Raw genomic sequence first — 20,831 nt, 5'->3', positions numbered from 1 at the left:
ATACTTTACAGACAGCTACACAATATTATCATCTAACATACCTCCTGTGCTGGTGGGATTGGTTGACATTGTTGTTGATACTTGTACTTCTGTGCTGCTTATTGTTGAAACTTGAGAACTACTCCCTGCAGTGTTAGGAGAAGTTGCTGTCTGGGTGTGTGTTGCTTCAATATTGGAAGAACTTGTTATGTCTGAAGAGGGACTTGTCTGAGAAGATGTCATGGTTGGGGTCACACTCAAAGACAGCTGTGGGCTATCACTGGATGATAGCATCAGATCTGAGATAGGGAAGAAGAAAGTACTTCACAATATGGCTACATATATAGTATCTGTGTTGTTGTAGGACAGTGGAGTGTGTGATGAATGACAAGGTGCAAGGACATGGTTAAGTAGGTTATACATGTACATACATTTCAGTTACACAGAAGTTGGGGGCATTTAGGAGGTTACAGTACCTGCTAAATGCTACTCAAACATTGTCAACAAACAACACTGGAGTACAGATACATCTATGAACACTCTTTTAGTTATGAATGAGTGCATGAGTCCATAGGCTATGAAACACCTGGTGTCTCCTGAGATCAAAAAACTTTGTTCAAAATTAACGCAAAGCTGGAAATTCATGCAGCTGAAATATTCACACTGACACAACATATAAAGCTACACCACATATAGATGCAATACACAAAATAATAATTCATAAAACATAGTAGATGTGATATTGGCATTTTCATCATGTTAACCCAGAAGAAGACCATTTGATTCAAAGTGACATACAATACTCATAAACCCTTCTTCACCATGGCTTCAAGCATCACACATGTGTTTTGAGTGGCCACTACATATTTTGGGTATGTTTCCCTTTCCTTGGATGACTGTAATTGCAGGAATTCCTACACCAGTTGGTAACATGACAATACCATCTCTTCTGAGCTAAATGCGAGCAAAAACCTGCAGATTTTGACAGGAATTCTGAGTCCAAGCATTAGCACTCCTCTGGATTCATTGATTAGGGAGATGTGTTCACTTTCTCAGCCTTTGGTAAAAACACATCTCAAACACTTTCGTGCTTTAGACATTTAAGACGTTCGAAACTGTATTCCCCTTTCACATTTAGGACCGCCTCCTTGGTCTTGTGGTAGAGCGTCCGCCCGGAGAGCGGAAGGTCCGGAGTTCGATCCCCGGCCGCGTCATTCACAAAGACGTTAAAAGATTTTACTTGTTGTTACCCTGTTTGGCGCTCGGCATTAAGGGGCTAAAACAAGGACTGGTCGGCTCGGAGTCAGTATACTGTGTCTGAGTGGGGTATTCATGTTAAACTGCGGCATTGTATCTCAGTGAGCTCGCACTATAAATCGGCATCAGTCCGGACTAGTACAAGCGGCTACACACACACATACATGTGCATGCACGTCACTATATAAGTGCAATAATCTTGGACGCGACGTTAAACCCAATTTCACCTCACCTTTCACATTTACCTCAGTTACAGCAACTTTTACTGAATGAGAAGATTCAAAAGATGTTGTCAAAGAAGGATAGGGTTCCTGTACTTTCTCTAGAGCAAAGTTTCTGAGCCCAGTGTTCATGGTGCCAAAGAAGGATGGCAGTCAATGACCCATCACAAACATGAAAGCTCTAAATGTTTGTATTTCATGGAATCTGCACATTCTGAGAGATTTGATTTGTCAAGGTTATTTAATGTGTAAACTCGTTCTTAAGAATGAGCTCAATGAACCAGTTGTGTACTTTTTTGACTGGAAGGGTGCTCCTTATACCAATTATGGTGCATGCCATTTTGACTAGCTTCTAAAACAGTACTTAACATTCTTCAGGTTTCAGATCAACACAAGAGATCTGACTCCTAACTTACCTCAGGAGAAGGAAGATGATATTTTTGCATTCTGTTGGCACAGGATGAAGGTAAAGAATACCCCAAAAACAACCTGGCAAGTATCTATTGAACAAATCAGCATCCATGAGAGCCATTGTCAAAGCACATCTTCACTGCATCACCAGAGCTACAAGAGCATTTCACTGTCTCAGGGTTGGAAGAACTTCAATGGCATGTCAATAAAGGCAACTCACCCAGACCTCATCTAACATACTGACGTGTCAAAACTGGGATGAGGTGAGAAACGTGGGCAAACGTCAACAGGTGACATCTTAATTCTGGAGGACAGAAAGTGGCTCATTAATGCCCTGCAGCTTCAAGTGAACAACCAGACTGCCATGACTTATCTTAACTACTTGGTAGGGACCAAAGTGCAAACAATGGTGATCATTACCAAGAAGACATTGGAGTTTTGTCTCAAGAGTCACCTGTCATTAACTGTATTTTCATTCGAATGGATGAGAACATCACAGCAGAAGGTGAGTCCCATCCTTCCAAATTGGGTAGGTCTTTCCCTGTATGACAAAACCATTTCTTGCTGGAGATGTTGATTGTAATACCAATTCTACTTCCACAAGTCGCAAATATCATATCCTCCCCACTGTGTATCAAACAACACCTTTATATTAGAGGCCTGGAAGGTTTCAGGGATGGTGACAATACAATAATGCCTGCAATAGGGCGTCTTGCAGGTGTCATCAAAGGAGTACCAATCCTTCTTGCCCCTACAGAGTTTATAAATTAAGACTTCTTTACCTACTTAGACCTGTATGGGGGAACTATAAACACCAGAAGAACTGATTTCAACCAGTGGTTATCCAGTTCAACAAAACATCCCTTAGTTAAGAGACTGATTATGTGATTTTTAAACAGAAACCTCAAATTACAGTATGTTTTCAACATTTTGGCATATGGATTAATATGCCTAATATTGCTTGAGAATAACACACTGCTGACTGATAAACTGTCAGAGATAATTGCAATACTGTTAATGCTCACCTCAGCGAGATGATTAGGTTATGGTAAGGGATGATAGGTGCTGTCACACATCTCCTAGCTCCTGACTTGGTCAGTGTGCTGTTCATCAGAGCTGATCACTCCAGCTATTCAGGTGGAACTAATGGCTGGATCTATGATGTCTAACACCATGGTCCTGCATACCTTGGGCTACCAGGCGGGACAGATGGACATATAATGACCAGACCCCTTTACCCTTTTTGATGAGGATCTGCCAGCTAAAATATCCACCCTAGATGATCCAAATACGGAGGATGCTATAGCTGTCCCTCAACACTTCACAGCAGACACCAGTCATGTATGCACACTTGTATAGGGTCTTCGTTTTCCTTGGGGACTTGGTGGCCTTTGGTAGTTGGTCCATTTGCTGGATACCAGCCACCAACAGCTAGCTGCCTAGGGGGTCAGGCATGCCAGCTTGGGCTATTGATTTGATGAGCCCTTACCATGTGTTGCCAGCCCAGGCATTTTATAGAAAAATATAAATTGTCCAAGTAAATTCTTAAGAAATATATTTGAGAAATTGTCTTCCAAAAAAATTACATTGTTGCAAAGATATTTTTTTTTTTAAATATTCATGTTCATAGTTTTATTTAGAATATTATCTGGTTATGATGTAACTGAAAAATATCTAATCTTCAGACAAAATGCCAGAACCCCCCTCCCCATCGCCCCCAGAGAATATCCATAATACAAATAGTTCCAAGGAACTGTCCGACAGTCACACTCAGGTGTTTTCTTGCATGGTTGTCCTGAGTGTGCCTCTACTGAGAGACAACTGTGGTGGGAGAATCAGTCTCATACTAAGTGCTGCTGGATTCCTTGTATTCAATGGTGAAGGACGTCTTCTTTAGTTATTTTTAAGTTGCTCATACTTGTACCATTTGCTCTTATATCTCAGTTATGTTTGACAATTCCACAGTGTGGAGATCAGCCATTTTTGGAGACTCAGTGCTCAAGGAACTCATGGGAAAAGCATTACCAGACTGTGCTTGTGATTCTCCATGCCTTTAGAAAGGACCATTTGAGCCCATGTTTAAAGCAACTCTTAATTTGGATTGTTTTAAGGATCAATGGGAAAAAAACCTTAACCCCAATAATTCAACGATAAAAACATTACACTAACGTAACATTGTCTATGCCACTACATCTTTATTCAATAAGTCTTGGCAGCCTAATTACCTTGGGTGTGGATTAGTCAACTTACCCTAATATAACCCATAGTATACCACAAATACATGGAAGAGAGCATAAGTATCAGTCTGAAAGTGTAAATAAATATGTGTACATTGTACTAGTCATGTCTTGACCTTACTGGGCTAAGATACCCCCTAAATTGAACATGATACTGTAATATACTGTATATGCATCTTTGACAGGTGAATGTAAACATGTAATTTCACACAACCTACCTGATTGGTTGTGGGATGACAAGCTTAATACAGATGTCTTTGATGATGTCTTGGATATAGTCATTGAAGCAGTCACTGAGGTTGGAGAAATTGGATGTGCAAGACTCTCAGAAGTCACATTTACTGATTCAGCAGATGATGACAACATTGGGGTTACAGATAATGTGCTTGCTAAGCTTCCTGAATATGTTTGTGATGTGGTATCAGAGGATGACATTTGTCCACTTGCAGTCATTCCACTGGTTGATAATTCTGATGATGTCATGGGCATAGTCATTGAAGCAGTCACTGACTGTCCTGTCAAAGATGGATCAGTAGTGGTTGCAGAAGATATCAGAGCTGGAATCTCAGACGATGACATTTGTCCACTTGCAGTCATTCCACTGGTTGATGTCTCTGATGATGTCATAGACAAATTCATTGAAGCAGTCACTGACTGTCCTGTCACTGATTGATCAGTAGAGGTTGCAGAAGATGTCAGTGTTTGACTCTCAGAAGCCACATTTACTGATTCAGCAGATGACGACAACATTGGGGTTACAGATAATGGGCCTGCTATGCTTCCTGAATAAGTTTCTGATGTGGTATCAGAGGATGACATTTGTCCACTTGCAGTCATTCCACTGGTTGATGTCTCTGATGATGTCATGGGCATAGTCATTGAAACAGTCACTGACTGTCCTGTCACAGATTGATCAGTAGAGGTTGCAGAAGATGTCAGTGCTTGACTCTCAGAAGCCACATTTACTGATTCAGCAGATGATGACAACATTGGGGTTACAGATAATGTGCCTGCTAAGCTTCCTGAATATGTTTGTGATGTGGTATCAGAGGATGACATTTGTCCACTTGTAGTCATTCCACTGGTTAATGTTTCTGATGATGTCATGGGCATAGTCATTGAAGCAGCCACTGACTGTCCTGTCACAGATGGATCAGTAGAGGTTGCAGAAGAAGCCACATTTACTGATTCAGCAGCTGATGACAACATTGGGGCTACAGATAATGTGCCTGCTAAGCTTCCTGAATATGTTTGTGATGTGGTGTCAGAGGATGACATTTGCCCACTGATTGATGTCTCTGATGATGTCATGGGCATTGAAGCAGTCACTGACTGTCCTGTCACAGATGGATCAGGTGGGGTTGCAGAAGATATCAGTACCAGACTCTCAGAGGATGACATTTGTCCACTTGCAGTCATTCCACTGGTTGATGTCTCTGATGATGTCATGGGCATAGTCATTGAAGCAGTCATTGACTGTCCTGTCACTGATGGATCAGTAGAGGTTGCAGAAGATGTCAGTGTTTGACTCTCAGAAGCCACAATTCCTGTTTCAGCTGATGATGACAACATTGGGGCTACAGATATTATATCTGCTAAGCTTCCTGAATATGTTTGTGATGTGGTTACAGAGGATGACAATTGTCCACTTGCAGTCATTCCACTGGTTGATGTCTCTGATGATGTCATGGGCATAGTCATTGAAGCAGTCACTGACTGTCCTGTCACAGATTGATCAGTAGAGGTTGCAGAAGATATCAGAGCTGGACTCTCAGAAGATGACATTTGTCCACTTGCAGTCATTCCACTGGTTGATAATTCTGATGATGTCATGGGCATAGTCATTGAAGCAGTCACTGACTGTCCTGTCAAAGATGGATCAGTAGTGGTTGCAGAAGATATCAGAGCTGGAATCTCAGACGATGACATTTGTCCACTTGCAGTCATTCCACTGGTTGATGTCTCTGATGATGTCATGGGCATAGTCATTGAAACAGTCACTGACTGTCCTGTCACAGATTGATCAGTAGAGGTTGCAGAAGATGTCAGTGCTTGACTCTCAGAAGCCACATTTACTGATTCAGCAGATGATGACAACATTGGGGTTACAGATAATGTGCCTGCTAAGCTTCCTGAATATGTTTGTGATGTGGTATCAGAGGATGACATTTGTCCACTTGTAGTCATTCCACTGGTTAATGTTTCTGATGATGTCATGGGCATAGTCATTGAAGCAGCCACTGACTGTCCTGTCACAGATGGATCAGTAGAGGTTGCAGAAGAAGCCACATTTACTGATTCAGCAGCTGATGACAACATTGGGGCTACAGATAATGTGCCTGCTAAGCTTCCTGAATATGTTTGTGATGTGGTGTCAGAGGATGACATTTGCCCACTGATTGATGTCTCTGATGATGTCATGGGCATTGAAGCAGTCACTGACTGTCCTGTCACAGATGGATCAGGTGGGGTTGCAGAAGATATCAGTACCAGACTCTCAGAGGATGACATTTGTCCACTTGCAGTCATTCCACTGGTTGATGTCTCTGATGATGTCATGGGCATAGTCATTGAAGCAGTCATTGACTGTCCTGTCACTGATGGATCAGTAGAGGTTGCAGAAGATGTCAGTGTTTGACTCTCAGAAGCCACAATTCCTGTTTCAGCTGATGATGACAACATTGGGGCTACAGATATTATATCTGCTAAGCTTCCTGAATATGTTTGTGATGTGGTTACAGAGGATGACAATTGTCCACTTGCAGTCATTCCACTGGTTGATGTCTCTGATGATGTCATGGGTATAGTCATTGAAGCAGTCTCTGACTGTCCTGTCTTAGATGGATCAGTAGAGGTTGCTGAAGATATCAGTGCTGGACTCTCAGAGGATGACATTTGTCCACTTGTAGTCATTCCACTGGTTAATGTTTCTGATGATGTCATGGGCATAGTCATTGAAGCAGTCACTGACTGTCCTGTCACAGATGGATCAGTAGAGGTTGCAGAAGATGTCAGTGCTTGACTCTCAGAAGCCACATTTACTGATTCAGCAGATGACAACAACATTGGGGTTACAGATAGTGGGCCTGCTAAGCTTCCTGAATATATTTGTGATGTGGTATCAGAGGATGACATTTGTCCACTTGTAGTCATTCCACTGGTTGATGTCTCTGATGATGTCATGGGCATAGTCATTGAAGCAGTCACTGACTGTCCTGTCACAGACTGATCAGTAGAAGTTGCAGAAGATGTCAGTGCTTGACTCTCAGAAGCCACATTTACTGATTCAGCAGATGACGACAACATTGGGGCTACAGATAATGTGCCTGCTAAGCTTCCTGAATATGTTTGTGACGTGGTATCAGAGGATGTCATTTGTACACTTGTAGTCATTCCACTGGTTAATGTTTCTGATGATGTCATGGGCATAGTCATTGAAGCAGCCACTGACTGTCCTGTCACAGATGGATCAGTAGAGGTTGCAGAAGAAGTTACATTTACTGATTCAGCAGATGATGACAACATTGGGGCTACAGATAATGTGCCTGCTAAGCTTCCTGAATATGTTTGTGATGTGGTGTCAGAGGATGACATTTGCCCACTGATTGATGTCTCTGATGATGTCATGGGTATTGAAGCAATCACTGACTGTCCTGTCTTAGATTGATCAGTAGAGGTTGCTGAAGATGTCAGTTCTTGACTCTCAGAAGCCACATTTACTGATTCAGCAGATGACGACAACATTGGGGTTACAGATATTGTATCTGCTAAGCTTCCTGATAAGGTTTGTGATGTGGTATCAGAGGATGACATTTGTCCACTTGTAGTCATTCCACTGGTTGATGTCTCTGATGATGTCATGGGCATAGTCATTGAAGCAGTCACTGACTGTCCTGTCACAGATTGATCAGTAGAGGTTGCAGAAGATGTCAGTGCTTGACTCTCAGAAGCCACATTTACTGATTCAGCAGATGACGACAACATTTGGGTTACAGATAGTGGGCCTGCTAAGCTTCCTGAATAAGTTTCTGATGTGGTATCAGAGGATGACATTTGTCCACTTGTAGTCATTCCACTGGTTGATGTCTCTGATGATGTCATGGGCATAGTCATTGAAGCAGTCACTGACTGTCCTGTCACAGATTGATCAGTAGAGGTTGCAGAAGATGTCAGTGCTTGACTCTCAGAAGCCACATTTACTGATTCAGCAGATGACGACAACATTGGGGCTACAGATAATGTGCCTGCTAAGCTTCCTGAATATGTTTGTGATGTGGTATCAGAGGATGACATTTGTCCACTTGTAGTCATTCCACTGGTTGATGTCTCTGATGATGTCATGGGCATAGTCATTGAAGCAGTCACTGACTGTCCTGTCACAGACTGATCAGTAGAAGTTGCAGAAGATGTCAGTGCTTGACTCTCAGAAGCCACATTTACTGATTCAGCAGATGACGACAACATTGGGGCTACAGATAATGTGCCTGCTAAGCTTCCTGAATATGTTTGTGACGTGGTATCAGAGGATGTCATTTGTACACTTGTAGTCATTCCACTGGTTAATGTTTCTGATGATGTCATGGGCATAGTCATTGAAGCAGCCACTGACTGTCCTGTCACTGATGGATCAGTAGAGGTTGCAGAAGATGTCAGTGTTTGACTCTCAGAAGCCACAATTCCTGTTTCAGCTGATGATGACAACATTGGGGCTACAGATATTATATCTGCTAAGCTTCCTGAATATGTTTGTGATGTGGTTACAGAGGATGACAATTGTCCACTTGCAGTCATTCCACTGGTTGATGTCTCTGATGATGTCATGGGTATAGTCATTGAAGCAGTCTCTGACTGTCCTGTCTTAGATGGATCAGTAGAGGTTGCTGAAGATATCAGTGCTGGACTCTCAGAGGATGACATTTGTCCACTTGTAGTCATTCCACTGGTTAATGTTTCTGATGATGTCATGGGCATAGTCATTGAAGCAGTCACTGACTGTCCTGTCACAGATGGATCAGTAGAGGTTGCAGAAGATGTCAGTGCTTGACTCTCAGAAGCCACATTTACTGATTCAGCAGATGACAACAACATTGGGGTTACAGATAGTGGGCCTGCTAAGCTTCCTGAATATATTTGTGATGTGGTATCAGAGGATGACATTTGTCCACTTGTAGTCATTCCACTGGTTGATGTCTCTGATGATGTCATGGGCATAGTCATTGAAGCAGTCACTGACTGTCCTGTCACAGACTGATCAGTAGAAGTTGCAGAAGATGTCAGTGCTTGACTCTCAGAAGCCACATTTACTGATTCAGCAGATGACGACAACATTGGGGCTACAGATAATGTGCCTGCTAAGCTTCCTGAATATGTTTGTGACGTGGTATCAGAGGATGTCATTTGTACACTTGTAGTCATTCCACTGGTTAATGTTTCTGATGATGTCATGGGCATAGTCATTGAAGCAGCCACTGACTGTCCTGTCACAGATGGATCAGTAGAGGTTGCAGAAGAAGTTACATTTACTGATTCAGCAGATGATGACAACATTGGGGCTACAGATAATGTGCCTGCTAAGCTTCCTGAATATGTTTGTGATGTGGTGTCAGAGGATGACATTTGCCCACTGATTGATGTCTCTGATGATGTCATGGGTATTGAAGCAATCACTGACTGTCCTGTCTTAGATTGATCAGTAGAGGTTGCTGAAGATGTCAGTTCTTGACTCTCAGAAGCCACATTTACTGATTCAGCAGATGACGACAACATTGGGGTTACAGATATTGTATCTGCTAAGCTTCCTGATAAGGTTTGTGATGTGGTATCAGAGGATGACATTTGTCCACTTGTAGTCATTCCACTGGTTGATGTCTCTGATGATGTCATGGGCATAGTCATTGAAGCAGTCACTGACTGTCCTGTCACAGATTGATCAGTAGAGGTTGCAGAAGATGTCAGTGCTTGACTCTCAGAAGCCACATTTACTGATTCAGCAGATGACGACAACATTTGGGTTACAGATAGTGGGCCTGCTAAGCTTCCTGAATAAGTTTCTGATGTGGTATCAGAGGATGACATTTGTCCACTTGTAGTCATTCCACTGGTTGATGTCTCTGATGATGTCATGGGCATAGTCATTGAAGCAGTCACTGACTGTCCTGTCACAGATTGATCAGTAGAGGTTGCAGAAGATGTCAGTGCTTGACTCTCAGAAGCCACATTTACTGATTCAGCAGATGACGACAACATTGGGGCTACAGATAATGTGCCTGCTAAGCTTCCTGAATATGTTTGTGATGTGGTATCAGAGGATGACATTTGTCCACTTGTAGTCATTCCACTGGTTAATGTTTCTGATGATGTCATGGGCATAGTCATTGAAGCAGCCACTGACTGTCCTGTCACAGATGGATCAGTAGAGGTTGCAGAAGAAGTTACATTTACTGATTCAGCAGATGATGACAACATTGGGGCTACAGATAATGTGCCTGCTAAGCTTCCTGAATATGTTTGTGATGTGGTGTCAGAGGATGACATTTGCCCACTGATTGATGTCTCTGATGATGTCATGGGTATTGAAGCAGTCACTGACTGCCGTGTCACAGATAGATCAGGTGGGGTTGCAGAAGATATCAGTACCAGACTCTCAGAGGATGACATTTGTCCACTTGCAGTCATTCCACTGGTTGATGTCTCTGATGATGTCATGGGCATAGTCATTGAAGCAGTCATTGACTGTCCTGTCACAGATGGATCAGTAGAGGTTGCAGAAGATGTCAGTGTTTGACTCTCAGAAGCCACAATTCCTGTTTCAGCTGATGATGACAACATTGAGGTTACAGATAATGTGCCTGCTAAGCTTCCTGAATATGTTTGTGATGTGGTATCAGAAGATGACAATTGTCCACTTGCGGTCATTCCACTGGTTGATGTTTCTGATGATGTCATGGGTATAGTCATTGAAGCAGTCACTGACTGTCCTGTCACAGATGGATCAGTAGAGGTTGCAGAAGATATCAGTGCTGGAATCTCAGAGGATGACATTTGTCCACTTGCAGTCATTCCACTGGTTGATGTCTCTGATGATGTCATGGGCATAGTCATTGAAGCAGTCATTGACTGTCCTCTCACTGATGGATAAGTAGAGGTTGCAGAAGATGTCAGTGTTTGACTCTCAGAAGCCACAATTCCTGTTTCAGCTGATGATGACAACATTGGGGCTACAGATATTATATCTGCTAAGCTTCCTGAATATGTTGGTGATGTGGTTACAGAGGATGACAATTGTCCACTTGCAGTCATTCCACTGGTTGATGTTTCTGATGATGTCATGGGTATAGTCATTGATGCAGTCACTGACTGTCCTGTCACAGATGGATCAGTTGCAGAAGATATCAGTGCTGGACTCTCAGAGGATGCCATTTGTCCACTTGCAGTCATTCCACTGGTTGATGTTTCTGATGATGTCATGGGCATAGTCATTGAAGCAGTCATTGACTGTCCTGTCACTGATGGATCAGTAGAGGTTGCAGAAGATGTCAGTGTTTGACTCGCAGAAGCCACAATTCCTGTTTCAGCTGATGATGACAACATTGGGGTTACAGATAATGTGCCTGCTAAGCTTCCTGATAAGGTTTGTGATGTGGTATCAGAGGATGACAATTGTCCACTTGCAGTCATTCCACTGGTTGATGTTTCTGATGATGTCATGGGCATAGTCATTGATGCAGTCACTGACTGTCCTGTCACAGATGGATCAGTAGAGGTTGCTGAAGATATCAGTGCTGGAATCTCAGAGGATAACATTTGTCCACTTGTAGTCATTCCACTGGTTGATAATTCTGATGATGTCATGGGCATAGTCATTGAAGCAGCCACTGACTGTTCTGTCACAGATGGATCAGTAGAAGTTGCAGAAGATGTCAGTGCTTGACTCTCAGAAGCCACATTTACTGATTCAGCAGATGATGACAACATTGGGGTTACAGATAATGTGCCTGCTAAGCTTCCTGAATATGTTTTTGATGTGGTATCAGAGGATGACATTTGTCCACTTGTAGTCATTCCACTGGTTAATGTTTCTGATGATGTCATGGGCATAGTCATTGAAGCAGCCACTGACTGTCCTGTCACAGATGGATCAGTAGAGGTTGCAGAAGAAGCCACATTTACTGATTCAGCAGATGATGACAACATTGGGGCTACAGATAATGTGCCTGCTAAGCTTCCTGAATATGTTTGTGATGTGGTGTCAGAGGATGACATTTGCCCACTGATTGATGTCTCTGATGATGTCATGGGCATTGAAGCAGTCACTGACTGTCCTGTCACAGATGGATCAGGTGGGGTTGCAGAAGATATCAGTACCAGACTCTCAGAGGATGACATTTGTCCACTTGCAGTCATTCCACTGGTTGATGTCTCTGATGATGTCATGGGCATAGTCATTGAAGCAGTCATTGACTGTCCTGTCACTGATGGATCAGTAGAGGTTGCAGAAGATGTCAGTGTTTGACTCGCAGAAGCCACAATTCCTGTTTCAGCTGATGATGACAACATTGGGGTTACAGATATTGTATCTGCTAAGCTTCCTGATAAGGTTTGTGATGTGGTATCAGAGGATGACAATTGTCCACTTGCAGTCATTCCACTGGTTGATGTTTCTGATGATGTCATGGGCATAGTCATTGATGCAGTCACTGACTGTCCTGTCACAGATGGATCAGTAGAGGTTGCTGAAGATATCAGTGCTGGAATCTCAGAGGATAACATTTGTCCACTTGTAGTCATTCCACTGGTTGATAATTCTGATGATGTCATGGGCATAGTCATTGAAGCAGCCACTGACTGTTCTGTCACAGATGGATCAGTAGAAGTTGCAGAAGATGTCAGTGCTTGACTCTCAGAAGCCACATTTACTGATTCAGCAGATGATGACAACATTGGGGTTACAGATAATGTGCCTGCTAAGCTTCCTGAATATGTTTTTGATGTGGTATCAGAGGATGACATTTGTCCACTTGTAGTCATTCCACTGGTTAATGTTTCTGATGATGTCATGGGCATAGTCATTGAAGCAGCCACTGACTGTCCTGTCACAGATGGATCAGTAGAGGTTGCAGAAGAAGCCACATTTACTGATTCAGCAGATGATGACAACATTGGGGCTACAGATAATGTGCCTGCTAAGCTTCCTGAATATGTTTGTGATGTGGTGTCAGAGGATGACATTTGCCCACTGATTGATGTCTCTGATGATGTCATGGGCATTGAAGCAGTCACTGACTGTCCTGTCACAGATGGATCAGGTGGGGTTGCAGAAGATATCAGTACCAGACTCTCAGAGGATGACATTTGTCCACTTGCAGTCATTCCACTGGTTGATGTCTCTGATGATGTCATGGGCATAGTCATTGAAGCAGTCATTGACTGTCCTGTCACTGATGGATCAGTAGAGGTTGCAGAAGATGTCAGTGTTTGACTCGCAGAAGCCACAATTCCTGTTTCAGCTGATGATGACAACATTGGGGTTACAGATATTGTATCTGCTAAGCTTCCTGATAAGGTTTGTGATGTGGTATCAGAGGATGACAATTGTCCACTTGTAGTCATTCCACTGGTTGATGTTTCTGATGATGTCATGGGCATAGTCATTGATGCAGTCACTGACTGTCCTGTCACAGATGGATCAGTAGAGGTTGCAGAAGATATCAGTGCTGGAATCTCAGAGGATGACATTTGTCCACTTGTTGTCATTCCACTGGTTGATAATTCTGATGATGTCATGGGCATAGTCATTGAAGCAGCCACTGACTGTTCTGTCACAGATGGATCAGTAGAGGTTGCAGAAGATGTCAGTGCTTGACTCTCAGAAGCCACATTTACTGATTCAGCAGATGATGACAACATTGGGGCTACAGATAATGTGCCTGTTAAGCTTCCTGAATATGTTTGTGATGTGGTGTCAGAGGATGACATTTGCCCACTGATTGATGTCTCTGATGATGTCATGGGTATTGAAGCAGTCACTGACTGTCGTGTCACAGATGGATCAGTAGAGGTTGCAGAAGATATCAGTGCTGGAATCTCAGAGGAGGACATTTGTCCACTTGCAGTCATTCCACTGGTTGATGTTTCTGATGATGTCATGGGCATAGTCATTGAAGCAGCCACTGACTGTCCTGTCACAGATGGATCAGTAGAGGTCGCAGAAGAAGCCACATTTACTGATTCAGCAGATGATGACAACATTGGGGTTACAGATAATGTGCCTGCTAAGCTTCCTGAATATGTTGGTGAAGGTGTATCAGAAGATGACAATTGTCCACTTGCAGTCATTCTACTGGTTGACATCTCTGATGATGTCATGGGCATAGTCATTGAAGCAGTCACTGACTGTCCTGTCACAGATGGATCAGTAGAGGTTGCAGAAGATACCAGTGCTTGAATCTCTGAAGACAACATAGACATATCGGAGGATGCCATTTGTCCACTTGCAGTGCTGCTACTGGTTGATATCTCTGAGGTTGTCAAGGTTGTTGTCGTTGTTGATGGCAGTAAAGCGGTTTCAGCTGAAGCATTACAGATTTCCATCAGGGAATGTGTATGCTGATGACACAAATCTTGGCCATCTACCAGCATTCTATCTATGCAATGCCTAAAGAGCTGATCTGCCTGACTACTGTTTGTCTAATCAACTATGTTAATGTAGAATTCAAGGCTCTACCAACAAGACAGTGGATCAGAGAATCATGAATGAATGTCACAGCAAGTTATTTTCCAGCTATATTATGGCAGTAAACAAATCTTGATACTATAAGATACGTACCAGAACAGGGACACACATTGTAGCCACAAGTTCTTACTCTGTTTCGTACTCTCCACATGGGTTTCTGAAAAATGACTCTATGCATTCTAATGCATCTTTTGCTAAAATTAATAATTCTGACAAAAATGGTTGAAAGCATTTCTGACACGAAAGCACTCAAAGCAAAATTCACTCTAGATTAATGGCTAAAAACCATAAATATGGTAATTACAAAATATATCATCTTTAAACATAATGACATTGAACAAATTATTTCTTATGTCATATTATTTGGTCATAAACATAGGAAAAAATGGCATGACCATTAGTGTCTTTAAGTGGCATTTTAACAAGAGTGAGTATCAATTCATATTGATACAAATGTATTTTATGCATACATGATTTCTATGGCAAACTCTTGTAAATCCAGCTGAGAACAGTTTAACACAACACAGTAATCTAAAACAGCGCCCAACACAGCTGGGAAAGTAGGATAGTGGGCAGACAAATTCATGAAACATCTAAAAAAAACCTTTAAAGAATATATATTTCAGCAACAGCAACAAAGAGTATAAGATCACTCTGGGTGAATGTTCTCGTTTAGTTTAAGTTTTTTTTTATAGAAAAAAAATAAGAAAGAAGTCACTTTTCTAGAATGTCTGTCTATATCTAAAGGCCCAGAAATGTTTTTTTTCAATTTCATGAAGACTAATAAATATTTGTTACTTGTATCCAATGGTATGCATGCATTAATTGGATTGTTTGTTGTATAATACGGCACACAGCAATACTCCAGCTTTATGATGGCAGACTGAGAATAATCAAGTATGGACCAGACAATCCAGTGATAGGCATCATGAGCATCAACCTATGCAACGGGGATATGATGACATGCATCAAGCCAATCAGCCATCTTGACCACCCAATCCTGTCAGTTGTCTCTCATGACAAGCATTGGTTGCTGAAGACCAATTCCAGCATGGATCCCCATGGATGGCATGCATCAAAAGGCCAACATAGGTAACTGTACTATACTTTAGTCACATTGACATCAAGAGTGATTTTGAAATACATGAATACACGTTTCCCAACCTGCCTTATTTTCATGAAAATAAAGAAACAAGAAACAAAAGATGTATGATTTGCAAATGTCTAAATACATTATAGGTGTACATATGGTCTAAAAAAAAAAGTCTCAATGAGAATATCATAATTCTAAGAAACAGGATTAGTGTTATGTATCCACACTAGATATGCATTCGACTAAATCTAGCAATGCATTACATTGTGCAATTGTGAAAAAGTGTTAAATGTCGTTAAAAAGGATCAAAATTTCACATGGACACTAGTAAAGGATAGATGAAAAATTTGTTCATTTCAAATTCAATATGAATATGGTATTTACTGTTTACTTAATTATTTTCATACTTTGTGAAAAGTTTAAAACTCACTGACATTATTGTATTAGATATGTTGTCTACATATTTTATTTCACTTACTTGATGAATGGACTATGTGCCATGATCTAGTTACATATTACATTGAAATACATGCCTGAATTTAATATCACAATTTACATAACAATATTTCTGATAGATTTCGTTACATACATGACCTAAATTGACATTGGAATACTTGTAAAAATAGAAAAGATGCCTTACCTGTTGTTGAAAACATGATTGTGGATGGTGTGATTGATGAAACTTGAGATAGTGGTAGGAGCACAGCTTCTGCAATTTCTTTGGTGCTGTTCTTGAAATTCCAGTTTTCAATTACAAAAGGTGAAAAGACATTTGTTGTTACAGATTTTCCAACATAAAATTTGCTTGGAGCAGTCAACATTGTTGAGTTCCTTGTTATGAAGCTTGTGGTTTGTGCTGTCAGCGTGCCATCAAAGTAGAGAGAAAGTCCCATCTGAACACTCCACGTGAACTCTATAGAAAAGAAAGTGTTTTCTGAGAACTGTGTTGTGGTGACTGTCCATATCTGGGTAGTGGTGCTCACAGTGCAGTAGAAGCGCCTCTCACGGATGTACATTGCTACACCATACCCAGCACTTTCCTCTCCTCCATTGGAAAATATAGTCATTGTGCTTCTGATCTCTGTGATCTTCAAGTTGAAGCCGATGGTGAACCCAAGTGCACATTCAGTAGGGTTCCATAGGCAGTTTCTAGGCAGCATGCTGAAGTCAATGTATTGGTTTAAACCATTCAGGAGACATGCTTTCCCACCATCCATGCCCTCTACCAGAGTTGGGCTGCCAACTACAGTAATGTTAATGTCTTGTGTCACAAGCACAGAGTTCTTGATGTCCAGGAAGATGAACTGTACTATTATAATGTCTGATTCTGAAACAGTAACATGTGAGAACGTAATTGTAATTAACTATTAAGTAAGAAGGTTACAACAGGAGCTAAAGTTTATTCTTGTGAAGTTCAACCTTGTATAATAACAGATTTATAACCAAATCTGTGTAAATATTATGAAGGTTACTTTATGTACCAATTAGCAATACAGCTTCACAAAAACCTCATTGACCTGCATACAGATGAGAATGACACATAAACACCTGCCAACAGAGGATCTGATTCTTCCCACAGGTAGGTAATTCTAGTAAAATCGCGATATTTCTTATATTTATATTCTTATCCTGCATTACTCTTCAATGCATTCACTACTTACTTTTGACAGAAATAAAGCTGTGATTGGTCCAGCTGATGAGAAGGAAAAAGGTTGTTCCATTCCAGAAGCAGGACCCCCAATCATCATCTGCCATGTCATGCAGAAAGTGATGACGTCACAGAACTTTCATATTACTGTTGTTCACAAGTAAATTGTCTAAAGTTATTGTGGGGAGGCAGGTCTGTGACGGATAGGCCCTTAAATAAAGTAATGCAGGATACATATACAAATATAAAAAACCTAGATTTTACTAGATTTTTTAACTTATCCTGCTTTACACCTTACTACATCTGTATCTGACAGTATGGAGGCAGGGATACCTTCAGATGTGTCCTCAGTTATATAAACACTCTCATGGCTTGCAGTCGTGTCAGTCACACAGTGCAATTCTTCTGTGCAAATTGGTAACTGATCAACCAATGCTATCCAAGGAAAGGTAACAACAGCACAGGAGGGTAAACAATCAGTAAGAGCGAAAGCATGCACTAAGGTCTAAAAACTGGATTACTAAGCCAAGACTGCATTAAAGCAGTTCCGGTATCTTGATCATTTTATGATCTTCCAAGACTGCCAATACTGAATTTAAAGTACCAAATACATGGTAATGGTGCTACACTTCAAGTGTCGTTTGGTACGTAAGTGTAGAAGATACTCAGCCAAGAATTGAGGCAAGGTTTTAGTGGGATCTTGAGCCTTTTCCTTACAATAGGACAAATGATAGCCACTTATTGTATTTGAGTTAAGGGTCTTTGTGCCATTTCAATGGCCTACACTGCTCATTACGAATGACATTGGCTATAAACCAGGCATGCAGATGAAACCTGCCTGGCATGGGGAGTGGTCACCTGCTGTGTGGGTGTACGAGTAGGTTTAGTAGAGGTGGTGGATCGCTTCCTGCAAGGTTTCTTAGGTCCACAAACCACCCTCTTGTCAGCCACCAAGGTGCTATCAAAACGAGGCTTCTGGTTTGCATCACCTTTAGAAGAAGTACTCTGGTGGAAAAGCGTAAGCTCTTAACCTCTCCCAAAGGATGCTTAGCACATACACAGCCGATGACCTGTGGATCGGCTATTGGTGAGACGTACATTTGGATCTGGCAGTTTTGTAGTGTGGCAAATAGGTTGATGTTGATTTTATCTAGGCTCTGACAGCTGGATGAGAAGGAGTGCCTCTGGGTGAAGCTTCCACTCCATGGATGCCACTTTGCCTGGCCTGGATGGGGCTTCTCCCAGGAGATTCCGACAAACAGGTATGTGCTGGACCAAGAAGCACAGACCCAGTTGATCCACCAGGTTGAAAAAGCTGAACATCTGTTTGAGCAGAGAGTATGAGTGAGTGGTTCCCTGCTTTCCCATGTCCCAGACGACTGTGATGTTGCTAGCTGTTTCCACCCAAGAAAGTTGGGTGTTTCTTAGGTGCTCCTTCCAATGTGTTATCACCAGTATGAGCCCCTTTAACTCTAGGTTGTTGATGTGCCACTTGCACAATGCACCAGACCACAGCCCTGAGGCTGTCTGATCCTCAGGATGCGCACCCCAAACCTGCAGAGATGCGTCTAAAAATAGATGTGACAATGGGGATAACTCTTTTAAGGAGAAACCTCCTTACACATTTGACTCTTACAATCCACCAATTGAGGTGAGTGCTGAGGTCGGCCGGTAGAGCGATGGATAAGGACAGGTTTTGCCATGTGATGTAAGGAGCCAGGAACTGTTGGATCAGACATAATTGCAACCGACCCCTGATCATCAAGTCCTTTGCTGACGGAAGCAGTCCCAGAAGCACTTGCCATTGGTGAAGTGTGAAGGGTTGCTGAAGGGCCGGGTACAGATGGCATAGGATCTAGATCCATTTGTGTCTTGGGACTGTTAGGAGGTCTAGATCCGTCTGGAACAGACCTCCAATGAACTGAGTCGGTAGGATGGGATTAGTTCCGACTTCGCCTTATTTACTATCCAACCCAGTTGATAAAGCAGGCGCCTGGTGAAGTCCTGGTGACAGGTTAGGATTGCTGCTACTGGATGATTCAGTATGTATAATTGACTCAAACAGAATGTTCCTCAGGTGCAGATAGGCAGGTATTGGCTTGGTAAGATGGGTAAAAAGCCATGGGGCCACTGAGTTGCCAAATGGCTGGATAGCCCACTGGTAGTGGATACCATTGAAGTGGAACCCGAGGAACCGCCATCGCTGGAATGGAGAGGAACATGCAGCTATGCATCCTGCAAATCAAGGCTGATCAGGGAGTTGTAAGAATTGATCCTGCCCCTGAGCAGTTATCTTGTTCGAATTCGGAGAGTAGAATGCTGGTGCGAAGGCTGGGATCTGCACAACCTCATTGGCACTTTTCCCAAACAACGTCTGTAGGTTGGCCCCGAAAGTTTGATTTTGTTTTCTGGGTTAGAGCTCTGGCGCTGGTGCCATTGTCAACAGTGAGTCTGCCTTCAAGTTGAGGCGATACCTGTACCTTATGATGTACCAATCCAATGTTTCCAAAACAGGCCTAGTCTCCCACCTACTGGTGTGTCAACTATTGGGACGACTGGAGGTGGCAGATCCCATTCGTGATTGTCCATTGAGTCAATGTTTCCTCCACAAGTCACTGCTCAAACCTGGGAATTAACCCTACGGGTCCTTTCCCTTGAAAAGAGGACTGATCAGTGGTCTGGTCCTTGAGGGATGATCGCCTAGGTCGATAGGTGCCTGACTTAGACACACGATGGCCAAGGTTCTGGGATACATGTTTCACAGCCTTGAGTGTAACTCAAGACCCTGGTTTGCGTGTAAGTAATCTGGCGAGTGCTGTTGAAGGCTAAAAGGTTAATAGGCCTGGACGAGCATGTCATCCTATGGAGATTCTCTTCAAAGTCGGAGCATGGTGTGCCACCCCGAAGGCATGTATCGGAAAAATTATCCCCTCTAAACTTGGACACATTAAATTGCTGTTGTGAGGGTCAGTTGAGAAAAGTCCTCATCCAGCGCCCTGGCCATATCCTTCAACATGGAATCAGGTGGGATGGAAGATTGCTCTTGTAGACACCTGAGCCAGAGTAGGGCACTACCGCCGAGAGATGGTCAGCCATCCAGTCTGGCATCTGGGCAAGACCAAGGTGTGTATCGAACTCCACAAGACTGTCAAAGGATTCAGCTAATAAACCCTTAGATAATGTCCGCGGATAATGCTCGGAACAGCAGACAGGAGAGCGGATCCTGACACATCATTTGGACTTAGGCACCCCT

The 20,831-nt window shown here is 42.4% G+C and overlaps 1 protein-coding gene across 1 annotated transcript in view; it reads right to left on the bottom strand.

Moving 5' to 3' along the window:
- Positions 1–20,831, bottom strand: part of LOC139453352 (uncharacterized) — a 318,833-nt gene that overhangs the window by 33,084 nt on the left and 264,918 nt on the right. Inside the window, exons 158-163 of the mRNA XM_071235025.1 lie at positions 16,571–17,257; positions 10,591–14,673; positions 8,867–9,453; positions 8,780–8,784; positions 4,324–7,367; positions 42–278 (exon numbers count right to left, since the gene is read on the bottom strand). Coding sequence (XP_071091126.1) covers positions 42–278; positions 4,324–7,367; positions 8,780–8,784; positions 8,867–9,453; positions 10,591–14,673; positions 16,571–17,257 — 8,643 coding nt within the window. The remainder of the gene's footprint in view (positions 1–41; positions 279–4,323; positions 7,368–8,779; positions 8,785–8,866; positions 9,454–10,590; positions 14,674–16,570; positions 17,258–20,831) is intronic.

This window comes from Haliotis cracherodii, unplaced genomic scaffold (assembly GCF_022045235.1).
Source record: "Haliotis cracherodii isolate W230 unplaced genomic scaffold, xgHalCrac1.p SCAF_9, whole genome shotgun sequence".
In the NCBI taxonomy this organism is placed as follows: Eukaryota; Metazoa; Mollusca; class Gastropoda; order Lepetellida; family Haliotidae; genus Haliotis; species Haliotis cracherodii.
Note: the sequence above shows the minus strand (reverse complement) of the source record. Positions and strands in the feature narration are given on the sequence as shown.